Raw genomic sequence first — 22,897 nt, forward strand, 5'->3', positions numbered from 1 at the left:
GCTATGACTCCTTCAGCTGATGGTCCAACCAGGTTTTAGCTTGGCTGATAGCCCACCCATCCATGCCATAACATCCCATCTTGGATAAAAGGATGCCACAGGAGATGGTTTTAAAAAGTCTTGCTAAAGTTAAGGTAGACAGCACCTACTGTTACCTCTTCTGTTCATGGACCTAGCTGAGGTTTTTTTATCTTAGGTGTGGCCAGTTGGTTGTTACTTGCTCCCCTTTGGTATAATTCAGAATACTTAGTCTAATGACAGATAATTAGGTGTTTAGTAAGTTAGATGTAACATACATGTTGTGAGACACTTTTTGTACTGATAAGACACTCAAAACCTTTTCCCACCTCTGGAAAGGGGTCAGCTGGGCTTTGTAGTCAGGCACATCAACAGTTCAACGTGGTGGCACGAGCATCTTTCTGAAGAGAACGTGGAGTTCCTCAAGAAGATAGCTGCAGAGGAGTACAAAGCTCAGACAGCCAGCAAGCTGTGCCCTCTGAAAGATGAGCCGTGGCCACTGAATACGTGGACACCAGGTGAGAAACTGTCTCTTCTGAAATACCTGTTCGTGCTGAAATTATTATTGTTGTTGTGTTGTTGCATTCAGTAACATCAGGATTGTGTCTTGAGAAGTATTCTCCTTTTGGCTTTCACATCTATCGTTCAGTAAATCTCCTGGTAAATAAGTAAATATGGTATATCAGTTCTCTAAAAAGCATTTAAAAGTTCTCTTTAAAAGCATTTAACTTAACAAGATGTTAAGAACCTTTTAAAAACTTTTTATTCTGAAGTTTAGTTTTTAGTCTAGCACTTGGCCCACTGCTGTACAACACCAAGTTAATAAATTAAGAATTCTTTTTAAAAGTCTCCTTGGAATGTAAAGTGTATGAACTTGAAAATGTTCTTGTTAATATTGCTGAATTCTGAAGAAAAAGTGTAGTATGTAATACATGCCACTTCTGGTCTGTGATTACAAGTTCTTACGGACTAGAACAGAGAATTAAGTTTTTGAGCTTTTAAAAGGATCACATCATCTGTGTGGCAGACTTGACAGTTGCCTTTGCAAAGACTGGGGTGGGGGGAACCTCCTACAGGAAACTTTTCCATAGTTAGTTTGGCTCTAATACATGAGTATTGTATTTTGGAAAACCAACTGAACCAAAAGTAGCTGCATTTTCTATCCAACGCAACTGAAATAGGTAGAACTTTACTGCTGGTGGGGTTAAAAACCCCCAGCCTACCTGGGGGTAGGATTTAGTGGTGTTTTCTTCTACTCCTTAGGAAAGATTAGAGTTAATGGGACTTTGCAGATAATTAGGTGAACTTTTTCAGTTATTAAGTGTGAGGGTGCATCCATGTTCTGTTTTGATCTACAGATTCCATCAGAGTTGGTGTTGTTGCAGTAAAACTGGGAATGATGCCAATATGGACCAAAGCAGGAGAAAAACATGCTGTCACACTACTTAAGGTGAAACAAACCATAACAAATTTCATCTCCTACACTGTATTCAGATTGTAAACTAGCTGTTTCAAGGAAAAATGAAACTGCTTGAACAGAGTAGGAAATCCTGAAAGAGAGTGAAGGTTTCTTTCACTCCAGTGTAGTGCCCCACGCCCATTCTGTTTATATCCAAACTTTCTAGGAGTGCTCTTCCCCACTGCCTCAGCTGTTCAGTGCTGGAGAGCTGTGAGTGGTGTTACCTCGGTGATGCAACAAAGCTGGGGTTAACTGTCCCACTTCACTTCTTTTATTTCTCCACCTGCAGGCACATTGGGATTAGTTTCACCTTGGTTTCTGAGCCTTTGGAGCTCTGAAGCTGCTTCCTCACATTTACTGGCAGCTGCTTTTGTGGTGAAGGCTTTTGCTGACTGGCTGCTGCCGTCAGAGGGGCCACTGCTGTGAAGGCCATCAGGTTTACAGGACAAAGGAGCAGGAGTCTAAAATGGGGGCTCTTACTGTGTGCTTTGCGTGCTTACAACAGGGGTTTTGAAGATCTTGTGTGAAAAAGGCGATTATAATTTCTAGAGCATTTATGAAATTAGTTGGCATTCTCCTAATTTTTTTTTTTTGCTAAAATAAGCCTTCAGTTCTTTGGATAAACAATGTCAGTGGTAAAAAATGTAACACACTGTCTTACTTTTAGGCTGTATCTTCTCTTATGAAAACAGAGAGTGACTTTGGTGGTTTTTGTTGTCTTGAAGTGTACATGTCTGCTTATGCTCAGACAAACTCTTTCTTTTTTCTAGGTTCAGGATTGCCATGTTTTAAGATACGTTTCAAAGGAAGAGTCGGGTGGAAAAATGGCCAAGCTGCTTGTTGGGGGCAAAAATGTGTCTCCTTTTTCTGTAAGTGAAGCGCTTTGTGTGTCACTGTTGGAATAGTTGCTTCTGTTGTGATTACAATACAGAAGTAGGATAAGTAGACTTCTCTGAAAGATTTACAAGAGTGCTTTGTAATTGATCTTTTGTCTCATTCACCTTCGCCATTTCCTAAAGTGAGTGTAAATTCTTGGTTGAGAGAATAACAAGAAGAACTTTTTGAAAGTTTTGCCTCTTAAAATTCTCTAGGAAAGCTGTGGGTTGAGGAATTTGCTTTGATGTGCAGTGTCCCATGCTGGTGAAAGGGTTTGAAGGATCACTAGCAGTGGAGAAATGCGTGTTCTTCATGTCTGCGGAGATGCAGTTGATGTGAGGATTGCAAGATTCACGCTTCAGGGACCTGTTGTAAACTTACTCATCTTCATTAGTTGTTTACAACTTAGTGCTCTAGCGTACTCTTCTCTACTGTCTTTTTAGCTACAGTCCTCATTTTTCCCCAGGTCTGTCAACATTGTTTGATTTGCCTGTAGTTCTGCTGATAAGTAACTTTAAGACTTATCAAGAAGATAGCTTTATGATTGTAACTCATCAACAGCCATATCAAAGCCACTCACTTGTTTAGACATCCCAGTTGCTTGATGTGGAATTCCCAGATCTCTCTAGTGGCTGAGGTTGTCTGGCAGAGCTGTCATTCCCCAGGATGAGTTAGAGATCAAGGAGGAACAAAGTATTCCCTCAAAGGATTGCAGTTTCTGTGATGCATTATTTCTGTAAAATATAATTTTTCTATTCTTGCAATATCCTGACACTCAGTTGTCTGATTTAGGCAAGTAAAAAAATCCCAGGGCTCATGACTACTAAGCAGATTATCTCAGTTCATGATGGTGGCCTTTTGAGGACAGAGATTTCCATTTTTCAAACAGATGCTTGTCCCAGGGCCTCAAAATTAATCTGTACTTGTTTCTGCTTTAGTGGAGGTAAGAGAAGAAGGACCTTATTTCCTTTGGCTTTTTTTAGTATATTCTACTGATTTTGAACGTGCTTATACTTCAGGGAACCATTCTTTTATTCAGTTGGTTTATGCCATGTTTGACTATCACAGCTGGTACTCTTCAGGTGTGTATCCTGTCACTTCAGTCCATTTCCACTTTCCAGCTATGACATTTTTCCTGGAGAAATGACAGCTGTGGTTTTTTTCCTTCCTTTTTTTTTTGGTCTAAGACATGAAAGAGTCGTGGGAATAATAATTTTCAAGTTATATTTTGCCCATTAGATGCCTTAGAGTTGATCTATTCATGAAGTTGATGTTATCAGTAAATACAGTATGTTGTCAGAGTAAAAACATGCCTGAAGTGAGGAGATATAAAGAAAACTTCTTTCTAAACAACTTCTATGAAAATTTCTTCAAAGCAGAACTACCTAAAAAGTCAATTCAAGGAGCTTTTAGTAGTGTGAGTTATGTTAAAGACTTTCTTTGGACATAACTTTTCCCAAGTTAGCTTCTATTAATTTGGTTGAACCTAGACTCATTTTAATAAAGAAATTAATTACATATCCTTTGAGCAGTCTTTGGTGAGGTCCTGTTTTGAGACTGAACTGTGTATTATTATTTTTTTTATACTGAGCTCTGTACTATTATTTTTGATATCATTCTTGTATAAACTAGATAATTCCTAAGGAAGAATTTGGCATGCTGATTCTGAGCAGTTTTGCTTATTAGGATACTAATAAGTGATGTATTTCTGTGGTTTAGATGCCAGTTTGGATCACTGTTTTCCTGTGTTTATCAGCCTTTTTATGTGTTTCTTTTCTCTCTGAAGTGTCAGAAGTGAGAATTAAAAGAAAGGTGAATGATACTGTCTTCTATTAGCATAAGCAATTTCTCTTGTGTTAATTCCCCATAGGAACATCTGTCTTCCTCAGATTCCTCACAGCTACTGATTTTTAATTAATTCAATCAAAAGATTCCTTCCGTAATTTTTCTAACAAAGATTTTCCTGTATTTCTTTGGAGTATCAAATTGCTTTAAAACTGATGAGGGGTATTGCATTTTTGGCAAGATTTGTTTTTCCTTTTAAGCTTGATGTATGTCACTCTCCTATAAGTGAACAGATTTTTCATGATTTTTTAATGCAAAGTTATGCTCAGAAGTACAGTTCTGTCAGTGCTCAAACTGGTGTTTTTTTGGTCAAAACTATTTTATATGCTTCTTAGAAGTGAGGGTGTGTTGGTTGTTTCCCTTTAATACTGAAAGACATTGTTGGTGTTTTTTAAAAAAGAAACATCTGAGAATTCACTCAGTGTTCCCTTCTTCAGTATTGCTTTTTAGGAATGGTTTGTAAAGACTGCAGTGTTTTGTTTGTAAAAATACATCTCTCTGACTTGGCTGTTTGAAGGGGAGGTGCTGTTACAGTAGAGCAGTCCTAGAGTAGGAGCTTTGAGATGTTAGTGAATTTTACCCTTTGGCTTCACCATGTACTCTTTCAGCTGTGGTAGCTCTTTCCATCCACCCATGCTGAGCACAGGGCTCCCCTTGCTGTAACTCAAGGCAACCTTACATAGCTGGAAATAAAGCACTGATATACAGGCACTTAGTAGGAATTACAGATCTTTATTTTTCATCCTCACCTATAGTTCTGCAGATTAATACAGGTGCTCCACTGATCCATCAAATGTTTGTGGTCTTTGTGTGTAGTTGATTCTGGTTTTTTAAAAGTATTTGAAGTATTTTGGACTGTGACCTCAAGTTAACAGATCTCTCAAGAAACACTTTTCACTCTTAAAAACAGATTCATACACTTAAAATTTCTGGTTTTTTTCTAAATCAGAGATCTCATCATCTTGCTTCCTCATTCTTCCTAAAACTTCCTCTGTTGTAACACTTTCCAACAAATGTTTGATAGCAAAAGAAAGGGTGACATGCAGATTTTCAAAATTGTGTTTTCAAATGCACTAAGTAACATCTTTAAAGTTGTCAACATTACTTGCTCTTGAAATACACAAAATATTTTTTGAGAGAGAGGGAACTGAACAGGAGTTTTGAGAAGCAGACCTCAGAGATGAGATTATCCAAGTGTAACAGTATTGTTAGATGCTTAAATCACTTTTCACCAGAAATCATTTAAAGGAAAATCAGCTGCATCACTTTTTTTTTTTTTTCCCCCTGTGGCCACAATTTTCCTGCATCACTGTTTCTGTTGCTTGGTTTCATCTCAGTGGTTTGCTGTTCTGTGAGATGTCTTGTTTAAAACAGCTAAGAACAATTTTAGGTACTTTTAAATTTATCAGACTCATCTGAAAAGAAAATCCCTGCTTTATTAAGTCAGCAGTGGTTTGACACTGAGTGTATTTGCTATATTTTAAAAATACATGGATCATAAACTTGTTGTTACTAATTTTTTTTTTTTTCCCAGAGACTCAAAATTTTCTTCTGTGGAAATTTAAGCATTTCTAGACGTTTCTGCAAGATGAAAATTTGTTTCTGTGGTTTTGTTAGTTCAATAAATTACATTTATCATGGTGTGGAGCTAAGCCATCAGAAGCTTTGGAAAATTACTTCTAAATTACTACAAAACTCCTTGTGAGCCATGAATAAAAAAAGTAGCATCTGTCATCTACATTCTAAATGTTTGATTTTCCTTTTCTGATCTTTGATTATCTTCATATAGCTCTTTTATATATAGGTAGCTATAGGGTAACTACTTGACAGAAAATAAAAGGCAGGAGTTTTTAAATAAACTTAATGTAGAGATAAAATGCTAACCTCAAGATGAAATTCTAGTATGATGTATCTGTTTCTCGGAGTGTTGTTGACAGTCTGTAATAATTTTCTGTGCTAGGTCGGTTCTTGGATATTTTAAGGTGACTTCTTTTTTATGGCTGCTTTTTGTTACAGAAACCAGAGTCTGCGCATGAAATTTTTAAAGAAGCTGGAGTGCCACGGAAGCAGAAAGTTACAACATTTAATGTAACAGATGATGCCATAATTAAGCCAGGTAATCTTTTTCAGCTACTGAGTATTATGGGCATAGACATTTAACTTCTGCCACTTGTAGACCTAAATGAAGTTATGATGTATATTTCAGTGTTGTTTTTTATAGAAATTGCTGAATTCTTTGTTATTAAGCACAAGCAAACCTTTTTCATAGGGAAAATTAGAACACGGATTTTACTTTTTAGTTGATGAGATGTAGGATTTTTGCTTTTTCCAGGATACTGTGTTTCCATCTATGAGAAAATAAATCCAATCCAAATTTACTAATCTGAACATTGAGTTAAAAAGGTCTGTAACCTTGACTCACTTATTGGGCATAAATATGGATACAGTTACAGGAAGTTCGGTGTTTATGGTTATGAGAGGGACTCAGAATTTTGTGGTGATGTTTCTCAGGACCCTGAAATAGCAGTTTGTGTTTTGTTTCTTCTTGCTGCATTCAAAAGTAGGACAATGGTTGCTTTTTCTGACAGCTTGCAAAGTAAAACACACTAAAACATGTTTATAACGAACATTCTCACTAAAAATCAAAGTATTGGAGGTTTGGAGATCAAATGAAAAGTTTTAAGTTTCTGAGGTTTTATTAGGTGTAGTGTATTTAGCTTGCATTTATTTTGTGGTTTTTGGCAGTTACAGGTATTTTCTAAAGAATTATGTAGGGTAGAAAGTTCTAATGTATTGCATCAGTGCCATTAGTGGAGCATTTTGCACGACCTTTTTAAGACAGTGCAGTAACTGATAAAAATCAAATCTGACATGAAGAGGAAGTCTAGGCTGATAAATGGAAGCAATAACTTGAGGTAAAGCAGAATTGCAAGTTTTTGATAAACTGGTTTTGCAGTGTTTGTGTTTTATACATAACATCCTTTGTGTGCATGGTTTTGTGTCATTGAACAGTTATCCAAATGTGTGGATTATGTAAATATAACAGGAAATAACATGAAAGTTTTTGTTTGAGACTTATGAGGGGTTTACATCATTTCAGTTTGCGTTCATACAGATTTGAGAAAGCATGAAAGCAATTGAGAAAACATGAAGCAATTAAAGTTTTAGTTTTTTTAGTGGATGTATAACAGACTGCAAACTGAAATATGCAGCCACATGGATCTTCAGATTAAAGTTCATTTATAATGAACTAAATTATCAGTTTTGCTTTGTTGGGTTTTTTTAAGATGCTAATGAAAGAACATTTGCACTTGAATGAAAAGAAATCACTGAAGACAAAACAAATCTAAAATTAATATTTTGATACTGCAAGTATTTAAGGAATTAGTGTAATTACAGTGAGGTGAGTGATGTCACTGACCTACAGTAGCACTGTTTCTGCTAAAGGTTAGCATGTAGACAATTCCCCAGTGGAGAAAGCTCTACTTTTGCCACAGATTTCAGTTTGGAAATACTATGTCTTAATAGTGGAAGTGTTACAAAAAAAAATTTAACCCCATTTTTGATGGTAAGTGGGGAGGTTCTGTGATTTGTTTGGTTTTTTGGTTTGTTTTATTTTTTTAAAAAACCCTCCACCTTGTGAAGTTCTAAGTACAGCATATTCTGTTTTCTTGCTAAACATATGTATTATGAGTCTTAACTAATTAGGCACTTTGGGCTTTGGCAGTGTATGAAGGGCAATGTGTCTGAGTAGAGCCTTGACCTTTCCTTGCTGCTCATCTGAAATGGGGTTATATCCTAAGAAGTGTGCTTAAATAGTAAATACAAAGCATCTGTTTCAGTCAGTGAGCTTCATAAAGAAGAACAAATAAGATACAAATAACAAGTTCTGTTTCCTGTGACTGTAACCTACCCTGGAGGAAATGGCTGGGTGGTGGTTTGAGGATTTCAGCACTGAGTTGAACATGATCTCTCCTCTCCTCTCCTCCTGCAGGTACTCCTTTGTATGCTGCTCACTTCCGCCCCGGGCAGTTTGTGGATGTTACTGCAAAAACGTAGGTGCCTGAGGATTTGTCATGTCTTCAATCTCTCTCAAAGAGACTGGCTGACTTCCACACACCCCCCCCCCCCCCCCCCTAATTTGGCTTGAACCCACGGCTCACTAAAGCTGAAATACAACTGCAGTGGTAGTGACAGGAAATTAATTCACTCATTGGGTCAAAAATATCAAATTATGTTTCTTGATGAGGTTTACTCTTGATTTTGAGCAAGGCAGGTAGATTATTAGTACTGTTAAGGCTGAGGTTCTGCCTGTGTTCTCTCACATGTCCATGATTAGCATGAGCAACGAGATCTTTAGTGCAGTATCTCTAGTATGTAAAAATGGAGAATAAATGCTGAAAGGCATTGGTTCCCAAAAAGACTGTTTAGTTTTTATTTGGTGAAGAGATGGGAAGAGAGATGTAGACTGATAGGATAGCAAAATGATAGTAAATACATTTAGCAGTACAGCAGAGCTGTCTAATTTTTTTTTCTCTCACATTCCAGCTCATGTCCTTGCCAGCAGTGGCTTAAGATCTTTTACTTTAATATGGGAGGCGTAATTTCCTCTCAGACCACTGCAAATGCTCAAATAATAGAGGGTGTTCAAAAGAAAAACTGTCATCTTGTGGCAAAGACTGGTCCTGGCTCTTGTAGTACATCTGTGATTTCCCCTGGCCTAAAGAACTCCTGTCTGCCTATTTCAGTGTCATGATACCAAGATAATATTTGCCATTGCATGTTTTATTTTCTCTGCAGTGGAGATAGTACCCAGCTGCACTTGGCTCACATGTAAGGTGTAATACCTGTAAATGTCCAATACTGTTCACAGGATTTTGTATATATGGGGAAACCAGCCACCATTCAATTCTAATAGCACTACACCTCGCTATATTTGTGAGGGCACTCTTACTGAAAAAAACAGTTTAAGGAATTGACTGGAATTAGTATTTTTTCTCATGTCAGACTTTATTATGCAATACTTAGATCTGGCATATTATTCATTCTGCTTCTAAATTGCATTCAGTGAGCATCCTGTAAGAGACCACAGCTTGTTTGCAAAACAAAGCCCATGATCATTAGTAATACAGTCATTTAATAGAGAATAAGTGTCGGTCTTTGTTAATGCAGAAAAGCTTTGTTTTTCTAGGAGTTTTTCCAAGAACGAGGAAAGGGATTTTTTGGCAGTATAGAAGATACTGGTGAACAGCTACAGGGTATTGATTTTTGTCTTGCTTTTAGCATTTGAAAATACTAGGAAGCTGAAAACGGACTGGGTTCTTGGTCCTGTTCAGTGAATCCATCCTAGATTGTAATTCTGCATTTCTAATATGTTTTCTCCAGATATTTGTATGATCCCATTTCAGAAATTAGCTGTGTGTTTGTACTGCTGATTTGGTAGCATATTTCTTGTAATCCTTCTGTAAAGGAAGGATTTAAATTCTTTAACTAAAGAGAAGGGTGGAATGGGTTTTCTGTCGGTGTGATTCACTAATCATTCCGATCTTTCTATATCAAAAATTTTTAACCTTTTTCTGTGGCTTGCTCACATTCTGATTGCTGCTTCTTTAGAATGCTTCATTTATCCTGTTCCCTTAGCTCTTGAGCAAGAATTAATTTATGTTACTAAATTTCAGTTTTTCTTTTATTCTTTTACTTTTTTTCCATGCAATTTCATCCAGCAAAGTCCTATCCAACCTGGGGAAGGACTTGGAGGGAGGACCTGGGTTTTCCTGTTTCAAACCATTATGGACTTGGAAAAACAGTTATTCCTAAAAACATGCTGACAAGTAAAGTTTTTAAAAATACATTTACATGAACGTGTACTTTGCATTTTTGAGTTTGACAGTAATTTTCTTTAATTGGAGGAAACACCACAGTGTATAATGTTAGAAATCATGTGGATGAAAATAGCAGTGCTGTTGATAATAGCATGATTAATTGTAATAAGTCCCTTAAAAAGGAAAGAAAGAAAACTAATGTCACCTCACTGAGGAGATAATATAGTGGAATAAGATGGATATTTTAATCTTTTACCAACTTTTAATTGTTCAGATGAGCAAGATATCCTTTGGTATGCTTCCTACTGCCAAAATGTAAATAAAAAATATGCTTCTTATAAGTAAGCAAAATTCAAACTTCATTTCAGAAGTCTTGGGTTAGCCTCTTCATTTGGTTGCCAAAATGTAGGGGGAGAGGTTTCATGACTATCTTCTTTTAATCTTCCATGCAAATAATTGTTGTCAAAGTCTTTTGAAATATTTTTATTTATTTATATCTCTCTAAAGAAAAACACTTTCACAGGAATAAGAGGGTTCAGTTAGATTCACGTATGCACTTCATTTTTATTTGAAATCTTGTAATTGTTCATCATGGTATGAGTGGTTTTTAGAGCACTGAGAGTAAGCACTGTGTCTGCATTCTGTCAGTCTTCTATAGTGCTGAAATATTTTCTTTAGTACTTATTTTTAGCAATTTAAAAGCTCAATCCTTAAGTTTAGCCCTGCTAATCTTGGAGCTAAAATGCGTAACACCATCCAGAAACGCTTCTCTCACAGGCTGCAGCCCTGTGACCCCACCTTGAGTACTGCATCCAACTCTGTGGTCCCCTCTAGGGATGGAGCACCTCCTCTGTCAGGAAAGGCTGAGGGAACTGGGATTGTTCAGCGTGGAGAAGAGAAGGCTTCAGGGTGACCTAATTGCAGCCTTCCAGTACCTGAAGGGAGCCTGTAAGAAAGACTATTTATTTATAAAAGCATGTAGTGACAGGACAAATGACTGCAAACTGAGAGTAGGTTAAGATTAGATATTAGGAAGAAATTCTTTACTGTGAAGGTGGTAAGGAACATCAGAAGTTTGTCACACCCAAGAAGAAGCTAACAGTAGTTTTGTTGCAAATGGGCTAGAATTAGAGTGGTGAGTCTGGAGTGTTTATGGTTTATTTAAATTTTGTTTGATTAACAGTGTAATCTGGGTCTGAATCTGAACCCTCCATTTGCCCAAAGTTATCTGCATAAGTAGTTGGAGTACTTCTCCCCTGCGACATTGAAATAATGCTCTTTTAAATTAACTGCATTTGAAGAGTTACTAGCCAAATAAATTGTTGCTTAATTAGAGTGCTTTATTCCAGTAGCTTTCTAAATGCAAGTTCTCTAATTAGGTGCTGGCATTTAACTTGTATCAAACCTGGAAAATGAGGGTTTGTACAGAATCAGGTGGTTGACCTCAACACCTGCTTTCCTGTAGGTGAGACCAGAGCAACTGTAATTAAACTCTATTTTTAACTCTACAGAAAGATTATTTTCCTTTTATTTCACTCTTGCCTGTCTTAGTTTTTCGTATCATCATTGCTCCCTGTGATTACTTTCTGGGAATCATTCAGTGAAGCCAGCTAAACTAAATCACTAAATTGCATCTGCAGAAGAACAGGGGCATTCTACATTTCAAATCTAGTTTTATAAATCTCATGCATGTGGGCTTTTGTGTTCAGATATGGTGTCTAATGTTACTGGTAGAACATTAAAAATATATAGCCCTTGATTCAAACCAAGACAACAGGTAGAAGATGTCTTAGCATGATATTACAACAGAATAAGAAGGATGTCAAACATTCTACTTCAGTGTAGGTTCTTGGTTATCATATTTCAGATACTGTAGCAAACTGGATTCTTTCTGAGTGGATTCTAGTTATTTATTCCGTTAAATTAATATATAGTACTGAATTAACATCCTGCTTTGACGGATCTTAATGCTTTTTTAAAATCTCCACTCGCTAAGTTGAGTTTCAATAATTGTTCTTCTTTTCTTGGTGATACTTGTGAATGTGTGGACACCGAGTAATTTTTAAGAAGGGCAAAGGGGGCAGTTAAACCCTTCTCTGATTGACCATGATATGTCTTGAACAGCATGCATCTTGAGTTCTCTTCCTTGTTTATATGAGATAAACATTAGTTTCAAAAGCACATTGAGTTTCATATGATGGGAAGAATGTAAAATATTTGCATTAGAATTACAGGTAAATCGTGGATCACGAAAAATGTACTCGTATTTTTTTTGCATATAGTGGAGAAATCCACCACTTGTCTGAAAACAGATCTTACTCAAATCAGCTTAGGCTGGAAAAATACTGTTCTTTAGAATGCTTGAGGTATATTGGCTGAGCTACTAACTGCCTAGTTCACCAGTTCTAAATGTTATTAGAAACCAGATGCTGGTAGTTCCTTACTTTATTTTAAACTTTACATTCAGTCTAGATAATCTTATTCTGTTCTTATTCTAGTTCCAGCTTTATTTCAGATAGAGCATGAGTCAAATAAGCAATATACAGTGTAATTCTTTGTCTTCTTGGCATGTGTTTAAAAAACATTACACATCATTTATTCTTTTTTAAAGTAAAAAGCTCCAAAATGAAAAAAACCCTATAGCTGCTTCTTATTATTTTAATCATGATGGCTGAGTCTTAAATAGGAAATTAATGTCAAAAAGTCAGAGTAAAGTGTCCTTGTAGGTAATTGAGTGATTTTTACAAAAAAGAAATGAAAATCTGAAGCGTTATTGAACTAATATGATGAAAAATGATAGATGGTAAAGCATTGTACATGATAAAGTACTCTTAATTTCAGCATTGTGGTTTCTTTCCTTGACTTTAGGCAGAATATTTCAGAGGCTGAAGATTTGTTTTCATATGCCACAATGATGCAAGAGAACTTTGAGGTTTACCAGAGTGCTCTTTGTTTAGTCTGGTTTAGTATTGTAAAATCTGAGTCTTCATTCACAGAAAATACATGTGTAATTGGAAGGACCGAGAAGCAACCAAGCATTCCCTATTGCTTGAATCATTAAACACTAGCAACTCTATCTTGTGATATAATCACCTTTTCTTTTAAGGTATCTTACAATATTTGACGTCCTAAACTCTTTTTTTTTTTTTTTAAATACCTCTCTTGCATGTATGAAGTATTTATATCTTTAATTTTTTAAAGCACAGTTGACAGCATTCTAAATTGTTTATGCTAAAAAGTGAGTAAGCTGAATGAAATGTTGAAGTGGTTTCATGACATCAGAGATTTATTTTTCTTGGCAAAGTTTGACAGTAGTGTTTACTTTAGAAATGGTAGGTTTCTATGGTTGTGTGGTTTTCTCTGAATTGCAAGGACATTTCTGCAGCTAAAGAATTTATCATTGTGCCCCATCATTTAAAGAGAGAATTTATCTGCTTGCTCTGTTGACTGCACAGCTGCAACCCACTTGCAGTTGGTTTTGGAGACTTTGCTAAGTCCATCTTCTAGCTAGAGATGCCAGCAGTAATCTGCTTGAAAAACATGGCTAGTAATAGGTAGTTTAAAAGAAAAAAATAGCATTTTGGCAGAACAGATATGAGTTTTCCTATAGCTTAGTTTCTGCATGTATTTCATAGTTACTGCGCCCTAGCAATATGAAGACAGAAAAACACAAGTTTTGAGCCTCTCCTAAAGTGTATTTTTCAAACCTTTTTTTACGACTATTGCTGTTTACTACTGCCATCTTTTAAAATAAGCTGGTTCTCTCAGAAAGGGGTGTTACAAAGCCTTGCATTCTTTGGATTCCTGTCTTATGTCCTGATCCCAGGTACCCAGGTCCTCCCTCCCACAGGTGCCTTCATTCAGCTTCCTCTTACGGCCCTGACCCTCTTCATATCCTCATGTCCCACCACTGTCTGCTGGCCTGGAAGGACTTGTCTTGCTGGTGACAACCACTTGCATGACTGGCCAGCTGGCAGGTCAAAGGAAGATATCACCACTTTAATTAAAGTTTTAGCTTTTTCTTAGCTGTAATAAAAGGAGCTAAAAATAGGAGCTTCTAACCCGTAACTTTTTTACTCAAACAATTACACATTTCTTTGCCAAATTTAACTGGGATTGACCCGTAGGTTCTGAGCCAGGAAGGGGAAGGCCAGGAGACAGACACCGTGACTGCAGAGCTCATGTTCCCTTACAGTTCTGTGGCTTTAGAGAGTCTTCCTTTATGGCTATTTTTGACTCTGGTTTGATACGTTCAAGGCAACCAGGACACCAGTTAGAGGAGAGTTGAATCAAGTGGGAAGAGGAAAGAATCTAGTTGTTCTTAATGTTGGTGTTTTCTGTGTTTGTGTGTTCTGTAGTTTTTCATGGCAATGCTGAGCAGGGAGTCAGTCAAGTGCAGTTCCTGCATAGAGAGTGCTCTGTGCATGCTCATACCCAGTTTTATTTTAGATGCAAAGTGCATACATGTTTTTATTTTTTTATGTGAAGTGCATTAGGAGAGAAAGGATTTCTGTACATCAGAGGAAATGGATTCTCTTGCTAAATCAGAGAATCACGGGATATTCTAAGTTGGAAGGGACCCACAAGGATCACGAGGTCCAGTTCCTTGAGTGAAAGGCCCTTACAGGGATGGAACCCACAACCTTGGTGTTCGAACACCATGCTCGGACCAACTGAGCCAATTTCAGTTTAAATTTATTAATCAGTGTAGCCATAAACACTGTGGTCAGACCTGTCCTTTTGGACACTGACAATGCCAGTTTAACACACCCTTTATTTGACTTTTCCTTTGTGCAGTGGTAAGGTGATTTTTCCTATTGAGTCTGCAGTCAATAGAGAATTCCAAAGCCAGTAATGCTGTCATGTGGCTCAAAGATGAAGGACATGGACTCTGAAAATATATTTTGTTTGGTACCGTGTTTTAGAACTTATTTGTTGGATGAGTACGGATCAAGGGGATTCCATGTCATTAAACACAAAGCTGCTCTCAAGAGATGAGTTTGTTGTAGTGTGGAAAAGAAATGTTCCTTCTAAGTAGCCATTGCTTTCTTCTCTCGATGCTTAGGCCTGACATTAAGTTGTGGTATATGGTATTATCTGGGTTTTTGTTTGTTTATTCTGGTGCTCACTCGATGACAGATTCATTATGGTGACTTTTATTGAGGACAATCACAGCAAGGAGCATTTTATGTTAGTCTTCTTGCCTATTTGACTCTCTTCTAGTGCTTCTTATTCTGTAAAGCAGTTTTTAAGCATTGTGCTAAAATATGTTTATGGTATAAAATACAGCTTTTATTTCAGTATATTCTTCCCTAAGCTGGGTGTTGTTAAAGGTAAAAAAATGAAAAGCCTGAATGAAATTGTTGGTTATTGCTAGAAACTTTATGTCTGACTAACCCTGGTTTGTTTCTTAATTATTTTCGTTTTCAGAATTGGTAAAGGATTTCAAGGTGTCATGAAGAGATGGGGATTTAAAGGTCAGCCTGCAAGCCATGGCCAGACAAAAACTCACAGACGACCTGGAGCCATATCTACCAATGTGAGGATTCTCATTTCCCACTAAAACATTCTTCAGTGTTTTTAGAACAGCTCACTAAAACTGAACAAATGTACAGTAGCTAGCTGCCACATCTGCTCTGTGCTAGCAGGGAATCCCAGCAGCAAAGGAAGTTCAGAAACCTCGATAAGGAGCAGTGCTGTTCTCTTAGGCCTTGATTTACAAATATTCTGCATTGCTGGTAAATGCACATATGTTAACTGAGCTATAATTGGCATATTTTGTAGTATAGTGAGAGGAATAGTCTTAATACTTCAAGGAGGGTTCTAAGAAGCTTTTATCACAGCATTTATAGATTGGAAAGGATTTGCCTGTTACTTTATCCTGCAGATATTGTACTGTTCTTTGGAACCCTGATTCCTTTTATCACCTTGCCTGGCATGTGTAGCTGCTTAATGAACTGATCCCCATAATTTAGTAGGGAATTATTCCCTGAAGTGTGTAAGCTTCTCTGCATTTCTAAGCAGAGTAAGAAATCATATGTTTACATTTCAAACTATAAATAATATTAGTATAAAAGCTCTTTGAGCAGGTTAATTTTAGACTTTGTCTTATAAAGGCTGTACAATATTTAGACTGAATTAAGAGAATTTTTTGTATACTAATTAAGATCAACTGAGTCATAGTACTGAACATGAACTGTCTGTAAATTTCTTAGAGAACTTAAAGTATAAAAAAAGACTAATAATGCTCAAGAGAATAGTAAAAGCAAATTGGCAACAGTAAATGAAGTTTGAGTAATTGAAGGTGTAAAAGCATGCATTACTGATCTATAGTCCTCAGTTTCAGCTGGAAAAAGAATTTGACAGCTGGCACTTGTTTTCACTGAAGAATCTAAATATTTGAACACTGAACATGATTTTAGCAGATGGTGTTCATCATTACAAAATAACCACTTTTTACTTTTCTTTAAATTAGAATTTCCTAAGCAGTAATGTTGCATGTAATTTCACAAAGTACATAGAATGAAAAATGGTATTAGAAATATGTATGATGGGAAGGAAACAAGGTGAAAGGGTGCAGCGGGAAAAACATTGCTTTGATAGTACTTTCCCATTTATGGCTGGCCATATCAGACATTTTTGGAATCCAGGACTGTTCAGGAGAGAATCCTCTCCCTAGAACTGCATTGCAACCGATTTTCTGAAGTCATGGTTTTCACAAGAGTTAAGAAAAACCCCAAGAAGTATGGTTAATGAATAACAGAGAGGCACAAGGTACAAATCCCTTGATAACTGTGTAAAATTGAAAATTATTGTGCTTATTTGTGCCTTTTTTTCCCCCACCTTTGTTGTCCAGCTTATGCCCAGACAACCAAAAACGGGGTACAGAAACTAAGGAATACTGGGGAATGGAATTAAAAAGTTCATTCTCAAGAATACACATGTTAAAAAAGATCTGATTGACATTAGCGTAAAGACTTTTTGATTGGGGGGGAGAGAAGCTACAGTGTGTGTGTGTGTTCATATATAAATTTTGTGATTGTGGTCAAGTATTTCAGAACACATGCAGAGTAAATACTAATCTCTGGCAGGAGGTATTTAAAATGCTTATCAGGATTACATTTTTTTGATATTATATATTTTCAGCCTTAGAAATATCAGCATATTTTCTCTGGTGCAGCACTTGAGTTTGTAAGTGTACCTCTTGCACTTAACATGGTGGTTTTGGCCTTGTTTTTATCTAGAAAGCTGCCAAAGTTTATTGTGGAAAGAAACTGCCTGGTAAAATGGGTAACATCTACAGGACATCTTTTGGCTTAAAGGTGAGTTCTGGGTATACCAGTGTGTGTATAAGGTGGTGGCATTGCCAAGCAATGGTGTCCTGTGTGTCATCCCTGCCAGAATCCAGACAGCAGCATCTTGAAGTAAGCAAGCTGGAAAGACCAGAGCAGCACATGTGTTCTCCTGTTCTCTTGTGGGTTGCAAATAACTTACCTGAACATCCTGTGTGTTTGTGGTACCATGAGAGCTGGGATTTCGGGTGATACTTCCACCTCCAGTGTGTTTTTCCCTACATCTCTTGACTTCTGTCTTTGAAGAGGGAAAGCAATCAGGCTTTTGATGACTTCAGTTAATGTCTCCATGCCTATCCCATCGTTCCTACCCAACCCGAATCTGAGTTGTTTGAAGCTCTAACTTGATCATGGCCTTTCACTTTCATGTTCAAAAAGGGGGTCATAGTTTCTGACCCAATTCTGGTTTGTGCATAGCTACAGCAGCTCCTGTGCTATTAAAGCAACTCTGTCTCTGAAGGCAACCTCTGCAGTTTGCACAAAAGGCATAATGACCTCTAGTTTGCTAAAAAGTGCTGCTGCTGTTCTCAGTTTACTACAACTAATTTTTTATAGCAGAATATGTGTGTATTCAGTTGAGCACCTGATTGAGTTAAAAAGTCAGCATGGTCACAGGAACATTTTCATGTGGACATTTGTTTTACTTTGTCACCTGTGATGTTTTTCATGTTTTTCAACACGTTGCTGTTAGAGGGAAAAGAGACCTAGGAGCTTTGGTTGGTGTTACACTGAACCAAGAGCTGCTTCACCAAATACAGCCTGGTCACCAGCCCTTCCAAACTGTTTCAGCCTCTTGCATTAGGAAACTTTGTACCCAGAGTGGCATGTGAGTGAGTTTTGTGGCAAGTTTAGGCCTGTGTAGAACATTTTTACTCAGTTTGGGCTTTGCTGGGCTACTGTTTGTAAAACTGGGAATAGTCTCTACACCGGCCTTAATGTTGGATTTTTTGTTTGTGTCTCCTAGGTGTGGAGGATCAATACAAAACATGACATTATTTATGTAAATGGGTCTGTTCCAGGTCACACCAATTGTCTGGTGAAGGTATGTTTGCTACTTTCAGTACTGGTATTGGTGACTCCTAAGCTCTCTCCAAATCAATTTACAGATGGAAAAACACTGGTGGGATGCAATTTTAGTTTCTTCTGACAAATCTTGCACTGTTGAATTAAAGGGCAGTGGAATGAGATCTGTGAAAGAGCGTGATCAGCAGGGGCAGGGGGCACCCTTAATGGCTCAATAGGGCACCCTAAATGGCTCCTTCTTAGGTTTGCACCCATGTACCTTGTGATAGCTCAGCACAGTTGCTGAACCCTGTGGAAGGTCTCCAGGCTGTGCCCATTCCCTTTGAATGCTAACATGAGCCTGTAACATGGTGGTGACATTTCCAGAGTGTTATTTGTTGTATTCATGAACAGAGATACCCAGCAAGTCCTGCTTTAGAGGTTATTTAAAGCATTCCTGTACCCAGTAGCAGTTACCTTTCCAAGAAGCAGTTGAGATACAGGAAGAGACAGCTGGAGTTCACAATCAAGATCTGAGTTCCCTTTGGAATCAGTATAAATGTGCCAGTGGTATTTTCTGTGACAGTCTTCAGGATTAATTTTGAATTTTATGGAGATTGCTTCAGTTTTCTGTAGTCAGTCTTGAAACAATGAAGGGTCTAATAAGTGTTCTTACAATGTAAATAATTCACATCAAAGCAAGAGAAGTGCTCTTTAAGGGTAGTTTTCAAAGTAGATTTTTCTTTTTAATTACGTATATTCTACACACCTGCAAACACGACTTACTTGGAGGAAGTTGTTTCCATTCTGACTGAATAGAGTGCAAGGTACCAAATGTCTTTGCTATGAGGGACTGTAAGGAGTTTGGTATGAATGTACCTGTGTATCTGACAGTTTTAAATCCTTGGAAGTATTGCAGGGGATTAAACAGTTCAGGACTTGAAAAGTTGAAGAGTTCATCAAATTCAGGTGTTTTCAAATAGTTTCTTATCTTCTATTTTACTGTGGACATCTGGTTTTTGTCTCTTAGTTGTGGAGCAGAACTCTCCAGCTACTGGGCTTTACATACAGCAACCTTGCTTTCAAATAGGTGTTTTATCCGTAGAAAAATGATGTTTCTCTCACAGCAAATAAGGCCTTTTTTCCCCAGGCAAGGTATCTCTAAAGTGTTTTTATTTTAATTTCCAGCCTAAGCCTGGAGAATACATTACACATTTCTCTTCCAATGTAGTGAAAATTGGTTAAGAGATGTCCAGGAAAAATAGTTTTTAGGACAACTTCTGCAAAATTACTGGCCATGACATCAATTACATAGAATTAAGAGTGTAGTTGGGCTGGCTTTTCATCTGTATATTGGACTGAATGACCTTTTCTTAACTGTGTTCAAAGTATTTTTTCCTAATCCTGAGGCATGAACCTGGTTGCTCTATGTCAGTCTGAAATTTAATTAAATGGGGATTTATTTTAGGATGTTAATTTTAAATTATAATGTATGCATACAAGCAGCATAATGTAGCTGAAAAAATGAGAAATGTTTGATGCCCAGACTGCATTCTTTGATCTTAATAGTTCTCTTAAGTAAGAGTTAATTGTTGAAAAAGATTGTGCATCTTGTTATCCTAGTCATGCTGTTGAAATCCACACTTGGTGGCAAATGCAGGTACACGTCTCACATATTTTATCTCTAATGATGCAACATATTATGAAGCCACTGAGACTGAATACAGTATCTGTTTTTACCAGATTATAACTTCTATTCTAACTGGACTCAATAAACTAATTTTTATTTCTGATTTTAAGTGAGTTAAGAAAACAAACATCTATTACACACCTGTAATATAAATTGTTTCTAAAACAAAACTGCACGTGTTAATAATGCATGTTCTTACGTACACCATGAAGATCTCATTGAAACAAATCATTCTTCCCTTGCTGATCAGACACTGCACACTGCTTGGAGGAAAACATACATGGGAAGAATGAGGCTTTTCTTCCCTTAGAGCTCCCTGCTTAAGATAATAGAGTATGTGAAAGGTCTTGACCAAAGTACTCTAGACTCAAACTTTAATGACATTTAATAATAAATAACAGTGTTTGAGATAAAGACACAGCAGTAGGTATTACTGTATTAAGAAATAGGTTTCCAGAAATTGCTTCCAGTCTTATTTGGAGATTGAAGGCAGTATGTAGTAAGCAACATTTCATTCCAGTTCCTCGAGCTGGTGGATCCATTCTGTGGCTTTTTCCTTGCATGAGCCATATTAATTACATTACATTCATTTTTTTCCCTTATTTTTTCAAATATATCTGCAAAGAGTAGAAAAGACTTTTATTATAAAATCAGGTAAAGCAATACTATTTGGTTCTCTAATTTCTGGGTGGTTTTTTTCTCCATTGGTCTTGCTGCACTCATCTGTGGTGTTTTTAGCTTGCCTTACACCTTTCTTCCAGGATTATTCTTGTTTGCTTATAGACATTGACTTCCAATATATTGTTATATATTTGTTTGGATCTGTAGTTAGGGAGAGGAATAATGGGATATTAGCTGTTGTAATTACTGTTCATACCACTAAATACCTGCCTTTAATTAAGTAGGAATATTGTCTAGGGAATTTGAATCCATCTGTCTTTGAGCTCTAGAGTGAAATATTGTGTAATGCTTTCCTCTTTGTGTGCCTCCGAGGGGGAAGGCATTTGTGTTCAATACCCATTCTATGTTGCTTGGTAACCATTAAAACCATAGTGCACCTTTGAAGCATATATTTATTTTGTATATTGTATTTTTGGAAACTTCGTGCATCAGCACTGTATTCAGACAGAGATGAAGCATTTAAATTTTTCAAGTTTTGTTTTTAGCGGAGGGAAATTGCAGAATACTAGGATTGATGGATTTCTGGTTTTAATTAGAATCAGCTTTCATTTGATATTGCACACTGAAGTATTCAGGTAAATAACTGACATCAGTAATGTTTCTAGCCAACTGGAAAACTAATGAAAAAAAGCTTACTTTTGCATGGATTTCTTTCTCAATTGCAAGGTCTGATAAAATGAAGAAACTTAAGGAATGTGCTGGAATGCACGAAGCTCTTCTGTTACAAGAGTAACATTGCAGAGTTAGCATTTGTAAAATTTGTGTGTTGGGCCTGTCAAGTTAGTCTACCTCAGGAAACACCTGTTCTTTTCTGGGGTATCTTCTTGGATCCCAGGGCCTGTAGTTACCATCCGTACTAACCTTCTCTTTCCAAAGGTTATGGCTCTGGATTGCTCTCCCAGGTATATTGCCAGAAAATTCTCTCTTTTGTCATTCGAGAGAGATGCACAAGACTTAACTCCCTTTTTAAGTAGATGCCTTATAATGGAGAGTAATATAGTATATTATAATTCACATTGTAATAATTTGGTTTTGATAGTGTTTTATACCTGTCTTATTTTTAAGGCACCTGATTTTCTTAGGATATTCAGTGTTGGTCACTTTGAATATATCACCTGTAGTGAAGGCAGAAATTCTGGCAAATTGTGTAGCCCATAGGAGTTGCTTAGCAAGTCAGATACTGAACTGGCCTGTTTGTATGCTAGACCTGAGTTAAACTGAAGTATACAAGTTGCTTTAGTATGATGTTCCACTTGAGCTAGTAACTTAAGTCTTGAGAATCCTTATTTTTGTTTGGCTCTTTTTCCTTCTTTTTTTTTTTTTTTTTTTTTTTTTAATAAGAGAAGTATGTAGTGATTTGCATCCTACTTATTTTGTATCACATTTCCCTGTGTTACTGTGCTGTTCCTAGTTGTTGATACCTGGGTTGGGTGCACTCTGCTCAAGTTGAGGGCGTGCAGGAATAGTGTGATGCCTTTGATTCTTCCATGTTCTCTGTCCTGTACCTTGGGCCTCATTCATAGTGTTGTGTGGAGGTTTGGGGCAGGGGTTGTATGGTTGGGTTATTTTTTAAGACAGAATAAGGCTGGTCAGAAATGGATATAATTCTTGGGCTCGATTTTTATGTCTAGCTCCAAAAATAGCAGAGAAGCCGAGTTAGGTGATGTGTGACACCTGGGGAGCTTATTTCTAATAAGTTTCTATATTTAAAGACATTTTTATGTTTAGCAAATAGCTTGCATTCTCTGCTGTGGTTGCTAGCACAGCCTGAAGCCCTGTTAAACTAGAGATGGGAGTTGTGACTTAAACATCAGTTTTTAACACTTGTTTAAGACCACATTAAGCCTTTTGTGGTGATAGATTTCTGAGTTTGTATTTGTTTATACTACCAATTATGCTGTCAATGTAGGGGACATACATAAGTGCAGTTTATTAATTGTCTGTACGGCCCTTTATGACTATTCTAAAGATTTAGTGGCAAAAACCCAACCAGCTCCAATTTCAGCTTTCTCTAGTATTTTTCTTAATAAAATGACCTGTCAGAGAAAACACTGTAGTGCTTATACCATCATCTGTATATACCATCTATCTATGGTATAGTCTACTGTAATATATAGTGCTATTAACACAGCAGTTGAGTAAGCCAAGCATT

General features: G+C 37.0%; 1 protein-coding gene across 1 annotated transcript in view; it reads left to right on the forward strand.

The window, feature by feature from the left end:
- The window catches only part of MRPL3 (mitochondrial ribosomal protein L3), a 28,076-nt gene that overhangs the window by 1,572 nt on the left and 3,607 nt on the right, over window positions 1-22,897 (forward strand). The window contains exons 2-9 of the mRNA XM_066193485.1: window positions 358-536; window positions 1,377-1,468; window positions 2,248-2,346; window positions 6,215-6,314; window positions 8,193-8,253; window positions 15,451-15,559; window positions 17,265-17,342; window positions 18,337-18,414. Of these exons, the coding sequence (XP_066049582.1) occupies window positions 358-536; window positions 1,377-1,468; window positions 2,248-2,346; window positions 6,215-6,314; window positions 8,193-8,253; window positions 15,451-15,559; window positions 17,265-17,342; window positions 18,337-18,414 (796 nt within the window). The remainder of the gene's footprint in view (window positions 1-357; window positions 537-1,376; window positions 1,469-2,247; window positions 2,347-6,214; window positions 6,315-8,192; window positions 8,254-15,450; window positions 15,560-17,264; window positions 17,343-18,336; window positions 18,415-22,897) is intronic.

The sequence above is a fragment of the Chamaea fasciata genome, unplaced genomic scaffold (assembly GCF_029207755.1).
Source record: "Chamaea fasciata isolate MVZ Bird 193981 ecotype frontalis unplaced genomic scaffold, bChaFas1.0.hap1 SCAF_1, whole genome shotgun sequence".
Taxonomy (NCBI): domain Eukaryota; kingdom Metazoa; phylum Chordata; class Aves; order Passeriformes; family Sylviidae; genus Chamaea; species Chamaea fasciata.